We start from the raw sequence: 20,462 nt of genomic DNA on the forward strand, positions 1-20,462 counted from the left end.
GGACATCAATTAAGTCGCGAGACGCAAGCAACGTTGATTGTATTAATCTTCCCGAGCTATCTGAATCATAAAACATATTTTACGTACTCTTTTACATATCCTTGAATCTAACGCGAATATTCGTACTTTCGCCTTCTGATGAATCGTTCTTCGTTTAATTGAACGTAAACCTTTCACATTGACATAAAAAGCTTGACGGAGATCCAGTAGTCGCTTCGTGACAACACGATATTTATTCGAAGATGATCTATATCAGGAATACGTGCATACGTGTACACTACGTTAGAAATACGATATTTCCGTGCTACGTTACATGCTGAATTACATTACACGCTGCTCACGAAAGCACGAATTACACTTTACCTCTGTGTACTTTATAAACAGTCTTGACTGGACTGGTGGTCGGACGTACGAGCTTTTACGCGCGTTTGGTCGTTGAAAAGAAAAGAAGACCGGTCAGTGTGCAGCCAATGCAATGTAAACGCTAAAGTCAGCAAAATGAAGGAAAATCCTGAAGAAGTGACTGTCGAAGTTTCTAGAACCGATATTTCTCGTTTAATTTAACACACGCGTCTACGTGAAAGTTCGCGTGCTACGGTGGATCGGTGGAACGAATCGATCCCTTTGTCGTTAATCAGAAAGGAAAACAAAAAATTGGGAGGACACGTGCTTATTAAGTGGTGCGTCGTTGATATCAATGTCTTTACAAGTGTAGATTATCCACGAAATCATCGCCTACCGTATTCTCCTATTAATTATGCATATGGTGATAATTCTTGGTGATTACGCGGTGCAGGAAATTTCGATGGCCTTGAAATATATCGCCAAGGTCGACATTTTGAATATTTCTCTTGCACGCGCAGGATCGCTGCTTAGCCTTAGTTTCCAAGATACTCGCAAAATGCTGCGATTCAATTTGGCTTGCGATTACGCTTCATTCTGGAATCGGCAGCCGCGTTTTTCTATCATCCGACGTAAACTGAAAGTGAATACCAGCGAATAATGGTAAATATCGCGCGAAGAGAGAAGATACACGACGAAACAAAAACAAATCAAAATCATTTGTAGTTTCGTACGAGCTCTAACGATGTTTATTCATCGCGACGTAGAGACTCGGTGCTTCGGTTTCTCTTTCGTGCCAGTAGTATTCCGTATACATAGGCGAACAAACGACAAGCTGACAGGCTGTGTAAACAGAATTTTTTCCATTGTCAGGCCGCTTGCATTTGCTTGGAATGAAAAGGGGCGCGTATGTGGACCTTGTCTCGTAATTCCGACCCACTTTAATATCATTCTCTTTGTAGCCTTGGATACCAATAAACGCACCGCACACCCCGTGTATCGCGTCCCCTAGAAGATCGCAACTTCGAAATTTCTTCTTCGACTGCAGGCATACTGAACAAACATGAACATGACGTTATTTAATACGAAAGGTAGGAGTTAGAAATAATATCGCTGTTACGACTTTTCGATAACATCATTTTCACGGAAAACCTTAAAGCAATAGAGTGGCTGAAGCGCTACTCCTGCAAATTGCGATTACATTTTCCTCGAATGTTTATCTGCCACGAAAATCCATGTTTCACGTTTCACGTGTATGTATGTATATATGTAAATCATAGGAGATTATCACCGAGCCCCTAGTGTCAGCAAATTACATTTCGTTTCCAGGATACAATTAGCAGTCGTACTCCGATCAAATATTCATGTCGCGTGAAGAGTCGCCAGACGACGATTGCTTTAACAATGGTTCTCTGGTGGTGGAATGGTCTCACAGGGTATAACAGAACATCGCCAGCTGGTCGTATAGCTAAAACAAACAATGAAAAATGTTCGTGTAAACATGTGCTCTATCTGTATTTGTCTATGAGATTTAGCGAATGTTAAAATGAGCGGAGCAAACTTATTAAAAACGTCGAGACGCCAGGGTTGAAACTAGAGCGAGCTTTTCGACAAACTCGGCAAACGCCAGAAATCATTCCCGTGTCGACGAACGAACGAACGATTCGTCGTCTTCGGTTCGTATATTCGTTAAGCAACAGGTAGAGCGAAGAAGATTATCTCTGAAATTAACAGGAGGACTATGGTGTATGAATTCCGGCAGTAAGACGTTTGACGAAGGCAGACAGAAGCTATTTATTTTTATACCAACATTTTCCATTGTGTTTCAGGCCGCGAAGTAGGTTCCACGTGTTTTGTTACATCCTGTACATGCACTCGGGTTTGTTTGCTTCGATTATATTTGCTGAATAATTGTAGCTGTTTTCGAAGTCAAGATGGTTATCATAGAAGAGCAAATTGGAGAAAAAAAAAAAAACAAAAGTGGGATGAAACAAGGTGTCGACCGAATCACACATACGAATTATATTTATGTTCTGTTCCCATATACGAGTGGCATACATTGTTACAGTCGTGTTTATTCGCTAGACACAGTAGTTTTAAATAATGAACTTAATCGCGAAGGCCGTTATTGTACATGCTTGTACATGTTTCGACAAGATTTTTCATCGATCGACATTTATTATTTATTAATAATAGTCCGGTCGTATCATAGACCGTTATCTGTGCTCGTGTTCTTATCGCTAAAGGCCTCTGTACACGTTGAGCTACGTTGCGGCGCATGCATCGACACTTGGGTCTCGTGATTACACGTTACGATGCATGTAGTTTGATATCGGCGAATCACCATCAAACGGCAACTTTTATCGACGCTTCCCGTCTTGGTTGGCGAGCAAAGCCCCGTAGACACGCGGCTTTCAACGTGTAGAGGGCGCCATCGATACCAAACATAATTTACATTGCATAAATAGGAGACTCTCGTCCGATGAATAAACGCTTGTCCAAACAAACCGCAATTAGTTCCTTTTCAGTCATTAACTAACGCTATCCTAAGTTTCAACCCCATCAATTATTATCAAAATATCCTTCAAAATTTCACGATGTTAACTAGTACGACGATCAATGTGTCCTCTTCACATCTCGCAGACAATGCGGTGTACATTCGCAGGGCTTCGCAAAAATGTTCGGAGATTTTCCAAGCACCTAAAAAAATAAAACGGAACTGATAATTGAGACTATTACCGATATCCGAAGATATCCAAACATTCGCTCGCTGGTATCTTCATCGGGTTAACTTCGAAGAACGTATCTCGTAAAGACTTCTGTATGCGTTGAAACATGTTGCGGTGCATCGGCATCGAAAGCAACTTATACCGGTGCAGCAATCGCAATCCCGCGTTAGTCGGTAAGGTAGATCCTATTTGGAATGGAAATTTCAACGCAAAGAGGGCAGCACAGACATTGAATGTAATTTACGGTACACCCTCGTCGTTGTATTTCGTTCGTCGATCGTTGGGCGAAGTTGATGCGAAGTTGATGCGATCGAAGAGCAGAATCACGCGATTGATCATCTTCTTGCCCAATTCTGCTTTTCTGGAATTTTCTATTTTCTACAATCAACATATCTCCTATCGGAATATAATCAAACATTTTCAGACACGTGTTTCAACGTTGGTACATTGGAGCAGAGTCGGTGGTAATGCGGAGGTAAACGGAAACTGACGCGGATTTTATGAACTCTAAGCATCGCAACGTGTTTCAACGTCTATAGCGACCTTAAGAAGATACATTTCGAATAATTATTGGATTAAATTACGTATAAATTACGTAAACTCAACTTTCCTCTCACCGATACAATTAAAGTGTAAAACATTATTACAAGCTTCGAGTTGGAATTAATTTTCTATTACTTACACGTTATATTTATCCCTTAGATTAATTACCAGTTACATACACAAATACTGTTAGGAGCTCGACGCTGTTTACTTGTGTGCCTCGCCTTATTTAGTAACAATATACATACATACATAAGTTTATCGTATTTAAATTGTAGCAAAAATTCGATATACGTGAAACAATATCATTATTACTCATGGCGTTAAAATTTTACGTCTTACGCGATAAAATAGCATAACGCTAAAAAACAGTTTCTTTACAGGAGATCGTTCGTCAGTCGTTTCTTGTTACGTGCTAAACATTCTGCCGCGTATACGGTGCTGGGCAAAATTTCATTTACCTATTAAATAACAAATAAGAAATTGAAATAACGTTTTAGTTGCGAACAAGAACGAAATTTCATATTTAAATAAGATACTTCTTATTTAAATAATTCAATAATGCCCAACACTGCTCGCAGTGCATACATATATTTACAATTCGGTAATTCAAGGACACATTATTCTCAGTATCATCTGTACAAGCCCTTACATCGATATAGCTAAGAATTATGTATTTTGTACACAATTAACTTACTGTACATTGTTTTCGACAGAAATTTCAATATTATCAAACAATTGAAGTGTTTCCATAATTACTATTCCACGTTCGCTAATTATTATATTCGTCATTAATTTAATTATCGATTATTCGCAACTAAGAATAGCGAAGTTTAAGCATTAAAATAAGTAATTTGCATCAGTGTTGTGCGAAATTACAATTGAATTGCTTCGAGAATTATAATTGCAAAATAATTCAATTACACTCGTGATCGAAGTAATTTGTTATTACAAATCGAACTAAATGAAAAGTTTCCGTTACGTAATTACTATACATTAAGTAATTAAATTACAGTGTAACTTAATTAGGACAACTGCGATATACACTGTTCTCCACGAAATTAACAGCGCAGAGAATATAGTCGCGGTTAAGGAGATTATCCTTGAATTCTGGAAACATTCTCAGAAGAAAAGACCTATTTTTAGTTTTCTATCTTGACCAGCAGTATATTTCTTAGATCCATTAATGATTTCATCGATATTTTCACAAATTAGATACAATGGAACATCTTGTATTAATGCGAGTCTGTTGATGATCTCATTAACAGTTTTGTGGTACGAGATTAAACAGCATTGCTGTAAACGAATATTAATATAACATAAATTGTTTTAAATTGAAAATCCTCTATAGTGTTTCATGGATGTATTCAAAGCACATCCAGAGTTAATTACGGTGCAAGACAATTTCGTTGCCATAATTAAATTACTAAGCCTTATAAATAATCTTTAGGCATGTAACAAATCACACGCATTTGTAGAAATATGAGAATTTCGGAAAATACTTATTTCTCGTTGCAAATTCTGAATACATAACATGATTTCTGATGATAAATAAAAATATATCTCTGCGCGTGTGTTTGTCAATAGGCCAATGTTTGTATAACGAATATTTGTACAAAACTGCGTATCTTGTATCAAACTTTTAATTCCTAAATGTATGATATTTACACGTACCACGATGCAAAAAAAGGAAACGAAACAGACCGAGAATCTGTAAGATATCTTCAGTGGCAACAGAACCTGACAAATTTATACAAAGGATCATACTCGTTTTTGTGAACCATATTCGCGATTCACAAGGCGCCCATGGGGGCGTACTCACGTACAAACACGCTGACCTATCGGTATACAACATTCACGACGTCACGACATGAAAGATTTATTCCGTGAGACAGACAGCAAAGTGTTACCCATCGTGCGATTTTCGAGCTAGACGCACACGTACACGACGTGCTCTGGTAGAAAGAGATTATTAAGGTGCGACGAGATCTATCTCGACATTTTCATGTTTTTTTTTTTTTTTTTTTTTTATAGGACAGAACTACACGCGCAACGAGACAACCTCGATTTTCTAGAACAATTATTGACTTCGCAATTCACAATTAGTCATTTACCGAGAACGAAAGAGTGGACGATTATTTATTATCGGACTGCGGATTTTTGTGCATGTATTTTGACGCGTATATCCAAAAGTATGTTAAATATCCAAAGCAAGATATTTACTTTAATATTCAGTAGAGACGGAACAAAGGCTCGTTTCTTTAGTTCCGTTCATAAAGATGTAAAAATGCACGAAAGTTCGCAGTCTATTTATTACATTAATACAAGTTACGAAACATCTTTAGGAAATGAGAAAATCGACTATTTTTCTCGACAGCAGGAAGAGGCGTCTTCGTTCGCTCGTTTCTTCCTGGAAAGCCGTGAAACAGCTGAAGACAGACTTTATCCTACTTTGTCGCAAGTACAGCGTGAAAAGAGCGCAACACGATTTATGAAGTACAGCGAACATGTCACAAAAAGAAGATCCTGGCAAAGCGCGTACTCGTTTGTCCCACTGACTATTCTCACAGTGGTCGCTCTAATAACCTCGGAGAGTGCAACTTGAGAATGCACTTGCAATAAAAAAAAAAAAAAATATTCGTTTATCCGCCACTGTAAAGCTCGTAATTCTAAACGCGTTTGTCTGGAAAAATCATTTTCTCGCAGTGCTCTCTTTTTTCCAGAGCGCGTCGCCTACTTTTATCAACGACGCGTCGCAAGAGCTGCTAAATTGTCTGCGACGTTGCTGCTTCAATAATATCAAACTTGCTAACTAATCGTGGCTATTTCAATGCATATTGTGAATATGTCTCTGTTCGTTACTAACAACACGAGCTGCAACGCTCGTTTCCAATAGCGTACTCTCCACACTCGCGTTAAATCACATGCCTACAGTAGCGCACGTGTGCAGCTGGCTTTCAAGGAGCAACCACACCGGCGCATTCGCCAACGTAACGACAAGATAAACGATGCGTGAAGTTCGAGGCCGAGCGTGACATCGAGTGACGGCCCGATGCTACGTGTTTCAGCAACTCCTTTCTCGCGCAACTTCAAACAACCGGTTCTTTTGTTGCTGCTGCGTTTCCCATCAATGGCACGTTCCGTCGATGTTGCGACCGAGGTATTCATAGAACGAAACCAGGGGCTGTGTCAACCCTGTTGTTTCGAGGTGCCTGGCGAATTCGGATCTTGCCCACCACTGCTCGATTGACCTGCAACTAATTCGTAACAGTCAGATGATCGGTCTCTTAACCGGCTAAGACGAAATATATCTCGTCGTGTCAAGTACGTCCTGTTGAGTATGACGACACAGGGACAACGTTAGGATGTGATACGCGATGTCAACGAACGATCCAAATTGTTGGGCGAAACTCAAGATTTGCGAAGATCTCCGTAGAAACCTACGAAATAGAACTAACTAGTTGACAAAGAGACTGTACAATCGTCGAAACGCTGCAGCAAACGATCTATACAGCCGATCTGTCTTGACGAGATTGGACACAGGAAACACGTCGAATTATTAATCATATTATTAATCACACGATTAATCGAGAACGATGTAAGAAACGGTACAGACTGCCGGGGGAGTATCTATGTGTTACCAGACCAAAATTAGAATTGCCGAATGTCTCCGAGACAAATTGCAATTTTCAGAAAGGGAGGTTCAGAAAGGAAGTGTGTGAGAAAGAAAATAAAGTTTAATTTCTAGTCATTTTATGACGTGGAACACATTTTGCTAGTTACAGTTAGAATTACAGAACTATCCATAAGCATTACGCAACTAATTAGAATTACATAGGATTATGAATTCCACGTTAAATAAAATTGGAGATTCGATGAGGAACGATGCTGGTTAAAAATAGAGCATGTTCACGTTCCACCGTAGTGAAACAGGAAATATCGCCATTCTTCTTACGTCCATTATTTCTGATTAAAGTGTAACTTTACATTATGTCAAGAGTAATAAAGGCTCATGCATAGTAAGCGAGCGAAGGCCAGAGCATCTGAATATTAAGAAAATGGCAGAACCGGCCTTGATTCAACGATAATACGAGCGAGTACCAGCGTACTACGGTGCTGGTTTCGAACAAAGATCCATAAAACGAATAAGAATTAAAACAATACAAAAAGATTGTATACTTTCTCCAAGTGTAGCGTTATTATCGAGAAATAAATTCGAACAGCCCTTCTTCCGATATCTTGCAAATACTTGGCGCAACGAACGATGCGTCCAAATTTATCGTAGCTGCTGGCGATCGCCGCTGATACGCTTTATGACACGGCTGTAGCGTTTAGTTTGGAGTCCCTGGGCGATTGCACAGATTGAACAGACACCTCGCACGTTGAAAGGTCGCATCGGTTCTTGCCACATACAGCCGTGCCATAAATTAAGGATTCCGAAGGGTCTCGGCTGGCGTCGAGCACTGGCGTCAAGCGCTGGCGTCAAGTACCGGCGTCTCAATTCTTCAGACTCGAAGGAATTTTCTCACGGTCACCGGAGAGGCCACCTTCGATGATTCCTCGAATCACCTCACATTCGCTCTAGAAAAGTCAAATTTCTACGAGAGAGACGCGAGATCTCTGAGATGTGCCGATTGGGTCTTGTTTTTTAGAGAAGCGGGGCAATCAGCAACCTTGAAGACTGTCGATCAAAAGGATGACTCGTGGAGGAGGTGGCTGAGGCAAGGAAGACAATTTTAGAGATTTTGATAAGACCGAAATCGAACCATGATTATTTCGATTTTTATCCACCGTGTGCATCGCCAAGAAATTCCCTCTGGACGTGGCTTCTTACGTCCGTAATAAATTAAAAGTAGGAACGATAAGAATGAAAAAACAGAAGAAAGGAACGATATTAAATGCGGTGTCTGCGAGCGTTCGGATGCTTCCATAAGCTTACGTTTAAGTATATTTGTCGTATGGCTAACCTGTCTCCATGGAAAGCTCTTCGAATCGATCCGGCAGATCCAACATCGCAGGTTCAGCGTGGTGGCCCAAAATCTCCGTCAGGGCATTCCTCCTTCCGGCTCTTCCGGTCGAAAGGAACTCTTTCGCCCTGTCGTCGCCCTCGTAGGAGCCTGGGCTGCGCGCACCACGCATGTAAGTTCCCGAACCATTTCCCGTTACCCCAGGATCCTTCGTGTCCGGTACATTGCCGATCTCCGCGGGACTGATTGATCCCGATCGTCCCGGCGTTAGCATCTTTTTCAACGCTGCAGCAGACAGATCGAATTAGTTTAATCTATTCCTTCGGACACTTTGATAACGTTGCAAGACAGACCCTTCCAAATAACTAACTGCAACGCGTACGATTTAATTGAGATTGGTTCGTCGTTTCCTACTTTGCGCACAATGTTATTAGTGTCGTGTGTATAGAATGTTAGTACTGTTATTTGTATACGATTTTATTATTGTTATCTGTGTACAATGTTATTATTGTTATCTGCATACAATGTTATTATTTGCTATGTATGCACAATGTTATTGTTGTTATGTGTACACAACGCTATTATTGTTGTGTATACAATGTATATCCTTGTTATTTGTATATAATCTGGTTACTATTATCTGCATACGATGTTATTATTTTGCTATGTGTACACAATGTTATCATTGTTACTTGTAAGTAATCTGGTTACTATTATCTGCATACGATGCTATTATTTTGCTATGTGTACACAAGGTTATCATTGTTATTTGTATATAATTTGGTTACTATTATCTGCATACGATGTTATTATTGTTATTTGTACACATCGTTATCAATCAATCGTCGTCATCATCAATTGACACGATAGCACGTGATACGGTAATTGGATATCCATTGCGTTTCATTAGGTGCAAAGTGCATCCTATTTGGCCTAGAGGTTTCTGAAAGAACTGTGTCACCGATACGAAGAATATTTCATTTCAAGCGGGGCACGTTTGACCGTACAATTACGAGATAAAATAACGCGTCGTTCAAATCTGTGTACGAAATATCATCGGTTGTTTTAAAACTTTGGTTCAACGCACCGGGAGGATTATTTTTGTAATTTAAAATCATAGAAGGCAGTTGCGAGTGGAAAAATTCATGCTTGTCAAATTTCCATAAACTTCAACTTTTACTAGATATCGTAAAATAAATGATCGATAATCAATCGAATATTATCTACGAAAAATACAAATGCATTATAAAAATATACTTTACCAGGTTCGATTTAGAGAAGAAAAAGTCAGGGACAGAAGAGAATAGACGTTAAACCTTTTATCATCGATGCTTTGCTGCTTCTTATAAACACTATTCGTAAGTTTGATTGGGAAAATTAATTTCTCGATAATGTAAACGATTTATGGTATAACGAGTGATTACGATACTTCGATATATAAGACACTAAGTTCGTAGACACAGAAAAAACGACTGATTTAGCCGAAACAGCGTCAGGTGATAAATTTATCTTAGTATGCGATAAGATTATCTTAATATGACATAATTCGTATCCCCTAACTTTGACGCGAACGGCGTACTTTTTAAAACCATCTCGCGTTGCAGCTTTAACACATACGTTTATATCATTTACTTTTATTACGATAGGACGTGACGATCCAGCAAAACAAATAAAAATAGAAGATACGTTTTGTTTGGCAACGTTCCACGTATTTCGTATTAAATAAATAATAAAATACTCCAAAATCATCAAAGCATTACTCGAATAAACCAAACAACGTTGTGGTTTTATAAAAAATGAAATAATAATAAATTCTATATTAATAATACTCGAATTAAGCGTCGTGCTCGCGTAAATATAAAATTTTAATTACCTATCGTTTTTATACGTTCCGATTATTCGCTATATTTCGCGAATATATGCCCGATATTAATTGAAAGTCATTTGCTGCTCTAAAATACCATACCATTTCGTATCACTCACGACGCTGTGTTATAATTAACGACGCAATATGATAATTAACTCTGCTGTCCTCCTTGCTCTTCCCCTACACCTTTGTGTCTCTTCGGATATTTACTCCTTTTTCTTACCTATTTTATTCACAGAATTCGTGGAATACGCAAAAGCTGGACAAATCCTATCCAACGGTAAAGACAAATAAAATTAAAAGGAAAAAAAGCTAAGTTCAAACAAAGTTGACCAATATCTATGGAAATATAATATTCATGTAGGCTCGAGGAAAACAGCAGAGTTAAACGATACTACGTATAGCCGCCGATAACACGAGGTTAACTTTAATTCTCACCTAAGGCTGTTAGAAATTCCAAACTTCGCGCGATAAAAGTTGCCAAGGATACTTCGACGTTGCAATTTAAAAACGCACGCGTTTCCCGTTACATCGACAGTCGATAAAACAGTTATCAAATAATAGTATAACAGAAACGCGAATCACGCTAAAACGAAATTAAGTAGTCACGAACGTCGGATAGCGTTAATCAAGCGATCAAATAAACCAAGTATAGCGCAAGATCTAAGCGAAGAACTATGGTATACGCGAAATGGTATATGGTATATAGTATATGGTAAATACGCGACAGGGGAAAAACCAGGATACAATGTGATGACAATGTGATGTTAGTTATTAGCAATAAATGTGAGAATAAGACTCGGAGAGATAGCGCAAATCAACGCTATATCAAAGAAAGATTGTTATTTACATAGCTATGTAAATAACGCTATCTCTCCGAGTAGCTACTCGCATACTTTTGTAATGTTATTACTTTCTTACTTATATGTTACAATATTAAGTATAAATTATTATTAGTACGTAAACTTCTAGCGGATTAGTAGGCGAAAGCCTGACAGAAGGATAACGATGATAATAATAATAATAATAATAATAATAAAAGTAAAATAATGAAACAAAATTATAAAGTCAGTAATCGAACGAAAGTAATCTCTTCTCCTTCTTTTTAACGATAAGTATAAAGATTATCCTTGTACCGTGATAAAACAAAAAGTACCGAGATTAATTTAAACGTTAGTACTTGTGTTAGTGTAAATTAAGATTAAATAAAAATTTAACACGTACGTTTGGAACAAAAAAATACCTTTTTCACGCAAGAGACGTTTTCTCCGGCGCCCCTTGTACGTCGAGTGGCCGAAAACGGCAAGGCAATTTCTCCCTGCCACTGACACTTTGCGCAGCTTCACCTAATCAAGTATCGTTTGGAATTATAAGCTACTGTTTGGGCCGACGAGATACCTTAAAATTCAAATTAAATATAAAATATAAAATGGAACAAATAAATGAGGAAACAAAACGTGCAACCGTTTCAAATTACCCATAGCGTTTCGCCCGAATAAAATTTCGTAACGACACGCCAACTAACTGTCCGAACAATTTCCAAAATGTTGAAATCCTATCTAAAGAATTTTCAGAATGTTGAAATTGTATCTGAAAAATTCCCAAGACGCTGAAAAATCCTATCTGAAAAATTGCCAAAATTCAGTAAGAAACATGGTTAGCAATTTATAAATTTCAAATGTAACTTTCAGATTTTCAATATGAACCTTCGCTTCTACAACGATATGTACCAATTTCAGGAACTTTTGATGGAGATGGAAAATTTTTCGCGTGGGATAGTGTTCAATCAGTGCTATTCAAATCCTTTCAGAGATATTTTCACTCTAGGGGAGCAACTGTACGATCGACGAGTCAGCTATGTAAATGCTAGAAATGTAAAATTATACTCTATAGGATGCTCTTATATCATAATTTCAACTCCAAAGTAACACAAGGTGGAAACGAGATCTTTATGAGATAAAATTGAACGATTACGTATGCATATATGTGCACTGAAACTTTTCTATGAAATAATTATTAGCCTAAATTGGAACTATGGCTCGGAGTTGTTCTGTGCATTGGTAATTTTTTACAAAACGAATGTCACAAAATTTAGGGGTCCGTACAGCGTTCGACGAATTATTTGCCAGACTGGAGGTTTCTGCCTGAATTGACGCATTTGGAGCTAGTTAGCGTGACACGTTCTTTAAAAAGAATATTTCGTTAAAATTTTTCTCTTACAAATTCTCATGTATATTCATATAGGATATTGGAGAATAGCGATAAATATTTTGTAAACGTGAAATTTCCCAAGCAGGAAAACAGCGTTCGCGTTAAAGCGGAATATTACAAACTGACGAAGAACAAGCGAAATCCATTAATTTCTAGGTATTTGAAACATGACTTAAATTATAATTTTTGTACGTCGTGTAATACGCTTTGAAGCTTCCTCTACGAGCTTCGACAAAGTAAACTGTGATCGTGCTTTTAGCGACAAGGAAATTTAAATTAATATGGAGCAAAGAAAAATGTAATTAAAATTCTATGCATTCACTGTCATTCTGACACTGTCATTTTTTCAAAAATAATCTCTTGAAATAAAATTTAACGAGGCGAACTCTGCTCAAACCTACCAATAAACAAGAAGTACGCAAGAAAGAATTTTGGGAAATTGAAAACATAGTAAAAGCTGCATTTAAAATACGATCTCGTTGTTGTTGCTTAAACCTGCGTTAATTGCACAGACAACGCCCATTGTATCGCCGTGGTACTCAAAACTCACGCGCAAAACTCTAGTACTCTAAAGTGCACAACTCCAAAACCTCTATTTCCGGCACTAACAATAAGACGCCAGTACCCTCGTGTCTCGATCTTGTATTTTCCATGAAAATTTATTCCAAGAAAAGGAACGTTTTTAAACGGTATCTTACGAACAAGGAAAATTAAAAATTCATCTAAGAACCACAGGATACGCAGTTGCGAATTATCGAGACACTGAAATGGCTGTGGCTTTGAAACGAGATCACACAAGGCTCTATTTCTGAAGTGGATTCCACATATTACAATACACGCTGTATAGTTTGCAAATATATGAAAATCTATCGTACCGTTAACCATTAGTGTTAGGAAGAAATCGCTTGTTTTATTACCCATTAAATTTCCTTCGTTTTTTCCCTTTTTTGAATTATTTTCTTCGTTCTTATCAGCTCGTAGATATGGTCCAATTATCCAGCACATTTGATTATCCGGCACAGCCTCGATCCTGGCTATGCCGGATAATGGGAATTCTACCGTACCAATATCGACAGAAATTGCTTCATAGACGCAAACGGAGCAAAAATCTTTATTACAGTAAATGTTCGATACGATTTGCTTCCGCTGTAATGCGACACTCACATTGTCGTACATCTTCGAATATTCCTCTTCGTCTATCGAGTAATCTCGATCGATATTAGTAATATTTTGTGTTGGCAATCCCGAGCTAACTCGAGCACTTCAGAACCAATCTCGTTGTTTACGTTCAACGAAGAAAGTCACTCGCGACATCCAATGTTCGTAAATGATAGAAATCGATTTTACGCCAAAAGCATTGATCGCAGGGATCAAGTCGCTTGGACACGTTTGCTCCTCTTGGTACGTGAGCTGTAAACTCTTATAGCCATGTACCCTGTTTTTTAACAACCTGTTACATTGCTTTGCTTATATATTTACAATTTCTTGAAAAAGAAAACTATAGTCCAAAAATGTAAAAGTTACGTGCTCTTTGCCTACACGAATGTCGTAGATCTTTTGTTCTCCTTTCTTTTTTCTTTTTTTTATTTTTATCTTGAATCGAGAGTTTGCGGTCGCGTCAACATCTTGGGTTCTTTAGCGACTACTTGCCGGTCACTTTACTTTCATACCTGATACTTCAGTAACTTGAAACGTAGTTGAGTTTATCCTTTAAATACGGTTCCTGAGATGTGTACATTGTTGATGAACGAGATTACGATGGTACTCCATTTATCTCGACGAAATTGTATTTACTAATGAAATTTCAATTGCTAATGAAGTTTCCAAACGTCCTACGGCTATAACACACGCAATACACACATAAAAGTTTTCTATGCTAGTATCCTATTCTATGCTCTATGTATCGTTGTAGGTTACGGTATCTGCTACCAATACGGTAATTGTTATCGAACAATAAGGAATATAAAATACAGCATAGTTTCGATGAAAGATTTCCAGCAGAATTTCAATTTACAGGCAACTGTTGCGATCCAAGGTTTTAAATAAAAAAAAGAATTTGATCTTTTACGAGAAGTATACGGCAAAAAATAAATATAATTTTGCCGAGCCACTGTACACGTTCGATTTTATACGTGTATCGCCTTTCATATATCTTTAACGATAGGTCACACAATTTTCAAGTGTCTCTCGGACACAATGCATTCCACGGGAAGTCTAAATTAATTATGAATAATTCAAGAGACCAAGGTCACCATTTTCTAATGTTTATCGTGCAAGCTAAATTATTCGATAAATTAGCATAGTACAATGTTAATATTTCCCAGATAATATATTCTCCTATAGTGACGCTAATAACCTTGTAGTTGATGCGACGTTAAACCTCGTCTGGACTGCGAGCTCATGTCCAAAGAGCACGTCGGAAGAATAATCGAAAATACGTATAAAAATGAAAAAAAAAAGACAGATATATCGCTTAACAAAGAGGAAGGCAGTACTCCGTGTAGACAATAAATCACCAATGTACAAAACGATCATTAAACCCATACACAGACTTATGGAATAGTCCCATTGGCAACAGCAGCAAAGAACCGTGTGGGTAAATTGCAATCGCTGCAATCAATTCTACTGACAACAGTTTGTTAACGGTTCGTGAGACGAAGATCTACGGAAATATCCAGAAATACCAACTATTCAAGAGGAAAGCGACGAAACATAAGAAAAGCGCGTTGCTCAGCATCCTAATCAACTAGTCCTGCGGACGTACAAAGATGGGATTAAACGAGGCTTAAAAAGGAAACACCCTGCTGATCTTCTATAGAATTCTCACGGGATATTGTAAGACGACGTCCTACAGGGGATAATCATCCACATAATAATTTATAGCTAGAAGAATTTACCGAATGTCTGACAAGACAAATTGCAGGGAGAAATAGCTAAAATAAAATGAAAAACGTCAAAGTCCAATTGAAAAGGAGGCATCGCGAGAAACGAAACTACAACAGTTGGAACACGGAATAAAAGTTTATCTGAAACGATATTTTGCAGTAGAGGCGGAAGATAATATAAAAGCTCTTTCAAAAGCAGTCGTTCGAATAAAAAAAATAAAATGTACACGTCCGATCTCCTGCGCGCTATTATATTATCTTCCCTGAATAAACGAAGGAATGTAAAAAGGAATAAAAGGCAATGACAGAATGAAAAGAGCGGATCCACGCGCAAAACTTCTACGCTGCAGTTGTGCACGAAAAAATGCAGTTTTCCACGTCACACAGAATTCGAGTAGTCGAATGGAGCGTATAAAGGGTGTCCGGCGTGACGCGACTCAGTATTTTTCAGCCATTTGCGGCCATGCAACGAAGAACGTTTCGAACCATACTTTAACGGTGAACTGTAATTCTCTCTCTCCCTGAAATGCAAGTAATTCTGAAATATATCGACGGGTGAAATATTATTTCCACCATTGTGAACGTGACATTAAGTAAGCAAAAATACCTGTAACACGTTTTTTGAATATTTCGTAAAATCCCGTACCATCTCATGGAAAAAACGACACATGGTCGTATATTTACGTTCCCTAAACAGCCCTTGGTTTCGCTATGAAAATAAAGTACTTTTGGAATATTTTATCGTCGTTCGCAGTACACTCGGCGGCGTTAAACTACGGTTCGATACATTCTTTTATTACATGGCCGCAGATGGCAGAAAAATACGAGTCTCGTTACGCGAGACACCCTATACACAAGTATATCGAAATAGTCCCGAAAAATATGATCGCGTCACCTGCAGTTCGAGTATTTAAATGGGATACGCCGCAGGTCTAGTCGCGAAAAAATTAAACAACAAATTGCTAGCATTTGTAGAAAATATGCTATACATGATGTCGAAAATTTTTTCTGTAAAATATTTTCTATTAATAGACTATTTTTATACTTGTTCTTCGGTAAATGCTAGAAATGCGTCGCGAATTCTCAACATTAATTTCTAATGCATGTTAACTCTAGTCTTTCTCTTTTAAGTTCTATTCGAATAGAAATTCAATGGCGTAATATCTAACGATCTTGGGTCAGGTTAGTACCGAGGATAATGCTCGTTTAATCATTAAAATTACCCTCTTGAATCACACTGGCATACGTTCGTAAGTTTAGTTCCTTTCTTGGCTTAAGTACAATTCTACAGGATATAATAAATTATTACTCTGAATAAATACTGCTGAATGCAGAAAATTGTCTGCCAAATGGACACATTTTAAACTCTTTAAAAAATAATTATATTTTTTTGATCATAACGATTCGGCTCTCAAGAAATTCAAGACCAAATAATCCATCATGCCATTTCGTATTTTTGTTGTAATTTTTGAATTACAATTAAATATTCGATAAAGTATTTACGAACCTACATCTTTTTTAACTTTTATTCGTAGAATATGTTAGTTTCGCTTCGCAGAAGATACCCAGGACATCCTATATAGTGTGATTCTAATAACCGAGCCAATTAACTTAAATTAAATTAAACTAAATTAAATCAACTAAATGAAATTAAAAATTGAAATTAAGAAAAGGTCGCAGAGGAAAATTTTGCGTTGTTTTACGAGCTTCATCGCCATGTGGCACAATTTTGTCGCAACAACAAGTTACTCTGCTTCTTTCTATCTTTCCAATGAAATTCTTCTACTCTTTCTGCGTAAATGTATTCCTCCTATTACGCTACGAATTTCATTCCTTCGAGAACTTCTAATAAGTATTCGAACCTTTCACTCACGTTCTAAGTACTCTTAAGAAAATCGATGATATTTTTCCATTATAACGTCTAAGTTTTCAACGCTCGTGTTTAACGCATTAAAATTAAACCATCACATGTGTATCGTGTTTCCTTCCAGTTCATTATAACTCTCGTGTTATTACATAGTGTTGACGTTATTTCGTATTTGAACATTCACGTAATTCACTTAGTAACCATATAGTAACAGCTATAGTAACTATATGATGGAAAATAGTAAGAAACGTATGAACGATACTGAGATACAATGGTGAAACGATTGAGAATTTGCCACAAATTTTTTAAAACGTGAAATATATGATAAATTTCAAAAACATAATAATACAATTAGCACATACGTAATGCAAATTTCATACAAATAGCTTGCAATTTTGTATTTATGATACACCATGCAAATACAGCTTGAAAAATATCGGATGCCATTGCATTGTAATTACACAAATGAATAAAAACGAATAAAATCTATGCTACTACTACATCTTACGATTTTTAAGGAATACAAATATTCTTAAAATGTTCGAAGAATATTGTTTAAAGAAAGGAACTAGGATCAAATAATTATTCCGAACAGGATAAATTTTGGATAAATTAAATTCCATTAAAATTCATAAATCGTGCATTTTGTTAATAAATTTGGAAGGCGCGAAGATGCTAATAAATAATAATTTAAGCTATTCCATAACTGCGTTAATCGAACTAACACTTTTTCCACGAACATCGTGTCAAAACTGCTTGTAATTATTTAATACTGGCAAACAGTACATCGACTGACGCATCACTTATTAACGAATCTACTGTCTTATTCATACAGTAACCCTGAAAAGACAGTGATCGATTCGTACGTATCCCCGAACACAGTTACGACAAAATATGTATATCTTACGTCAGCACCACGTGCTTCCACGTAAAAGTCTGCGATACCACAGGATACTCGGCAAATTTCGTAATACCAAACGTTGATTACCGAACCGACAGAACTGCCACATTCTAACGAGATTTATTCGAGAGCCGACCCCCCAGTGAGCCTGAGCTGTCGCGTAACTGCAACTTCTGGCACGAACGAAATACGCAAGAAGCAAGTAACAGGCAATAACTGAAGGGAATGGTAATAAGGAGACAGATAAAGACGAAGTGATCGAGTGAGACGGTGGAGAGCAACAACGTGTACAAGTGCAAACCGTGGAAAACAATGGTCGAAAGCATGTCACTGGAAGAACGAAAGTGCTCGAGGAGGACATCGAATGCGAAAGAGCAATGAAACGTGACGCAGCGACACATCAGACACATAACGTAGCGATTCACGGACTCACCATCGAGATGTTGATAGCGTTGCTCTTCCGTGTGCGTAGCTCGGCGTCGCTGGCCACTGGGTTAACTACACACGCGTCTGCAGTCCAAGCTTCACTGTCAGCGTGGGTGCTATACAGCGTGCACGCCGGTTGTAAACCAGCCACCTGGCGAATCGATACTGCGCGAATCAAAGCACACAGCAGTTCCACGAGGGGACCGTATAATATGACGTACGATGCACGATGCACCATGCACGATGCACGATGCACGATGCACGGGACTACGAGAGGATTACGACTAACAGAGAACAACGTGCAAGATGTCGATCCGGCAAGTCTACCAAATGGTTTTTGGCCTGTGCACACTGTTACTGTTCCGCACGCGAGATGGTGTTACGCGTGATCGGAACGAGCCGTACGACCTGGCAGCAATTAGCAAGTTAGCACTTGCCGGCCAATCGTAGCAGTGCAGACGTACGAGAGAAAAGGACCGATCACCACGACGAAGACGATGTCATAACTTCTCAACCGTCTGATTTCGGTTTGTCCATGGAAACGAATGGGTCATGGCTTACGGCGTTCACGAAGCCGATTTTCTTTGTATTCTATCTACGTGTAGTACGCTTCGACGACCACGCGACCGCTGCCGAACCTCGCCGACTTTTGCCGAACGAGCAACTGAATTTTGGTGCCCCGTACAGGCTTTTCCAAATTTCCCACTAACGAAATACTTACAGCTGTCATTGCTCGCTTACGTATTCTAGGTTCTAGGAATATCGTATATGTCTTTTGGAAACTAGAGATTCCGGTCCTGTTCCATTTTCTCTTATTTTACAGTGACAAATATCAAGGTATGAAACTCGGTCGATGGTACGAATTTTAAAGGTAAATTCACGTCATTGAAATACTTGGATTTATTACTGGAAGAAGTAATTGTTACGTTACGATATTAACGGGGACGAGAAATTATATATTTCTATACAATTCTGTAGTTTCTCTCGTAGAGAGAACCACGTTTAAAAAATATTCGTTTTGATCTGTTTCGAGCAGACTCTTTGCTCAGTCGGACAAATAAAGAATATGAACTTATGTTGGAACATAGTGCCATCTACCAGAGTCAATAACAGCTGCGAGTTTTTGAAAAGCTGCTGCTTTGGAATTCGCAATACGTGATCAAAGTTACACATACAACAATTATTTAGAAATGTTTAATATGTATTAGAAGGAACATTTTATAATTCAAAGATATATAATTAACTAGAAGTTTACAGGGAATTCTGATATTAGTATATTAGTAACAAATATAATATTGCTATTGAATCTCATTGAAGTGGAATTAACATAATGTATATTTTGCAGAAGGGTAAAGCGACGAGCATGGATGAAAAATCGATGCATCCAAGTGCTTTTACTACCAAATATTGCCAGTCAAATGTTGACCGATTGAAGCAGAATAGACATGAACACAATACTTCAATGTTCAATATAGAAGCGAAAAACTAATTTTATCCTTTGAGGAAATATTTACTATACGTCATATTTTCGTTACATGTATACATGTACATTATACTGGGTACAATATTCACGATGTATATAAACCGTATATATATCACATATATATTCATATAATATTTGAATTAGGAATTACATTAACAAATTTACGTTTACATTGTTGTTCGCAAAAATGATTACAATCTAGATAAGACTCGTAACCATTACGAGGTGTTTTACTCGAAAC

At 37.8% G+C, this 20,462-nt stretch overlaps 1 protein-coding gene across 1 annotated transcript; it reads right to left on the reverse strand.

Moving 5' to 3' along the window:
* Positions 1-5,143: 5,143 nt before the first annotated feature.
* On the reverse strand, positions 5,144-18,940 carry LOC138188637 (uncharacterized). Its single transcript, XM_069130619.1, has 4 exons — positions 18,746-18,940; positions 11,692-11,794; positions 8,582-8,866; positions 5,144-6,871 (listed from the first exon to the last, which is right to left on the reverse strand). Exons 1-4 carry the CDS (start codon positions 18,746-18,748, stop codon positions 6,804-6,806), a joined length of 459 nt encoding a protein of 152 aa, XP_068986720.1. The 5' UTR covers positions 18,749-18,940; the 3' UTR covers positions 5,144-6,803.
* Between the last annotated feature and the right edge of the window lie 1,522 nt (positions 18,941-20,462).

The sequence above is a fragment of the Bombus flavifrons genome, chromosome 17 (genome assembly GCF_040668555.2).
Source record: "Bombus flavifrons isolate JBK064 chromosome 17, iyBomFlav1_principal, whole genome shotgun sequence".
In the NCBI taxonomy this organism is placed as follows: Eukaryota; Metazoa; Arthropoda; class Insecta; order Hymenoptera; family Apidae; genus Bombus; species Bombus flavifrons.

Excerpts from the sequence above, each read along its gene's own strand:
- LOC138188637 (XM_069130619.1), bottom strand. Across the intron at positions 8,867-11,691 it reads ACGTCTCTTGCGTGAAAAAG|CGTTGAAAAAGATGCTAACG; the intron begins GTATTTTTTTGT and ends TGTCTGCTGCAG. Across the intron at positions 6,872-8,581 it reads AGAGCTTTCCATGGAGACAG|TTGCAGGTCAATCGAGCAGT; the intron begins GTTAGCCATACG and ends GTTACGAATTAG.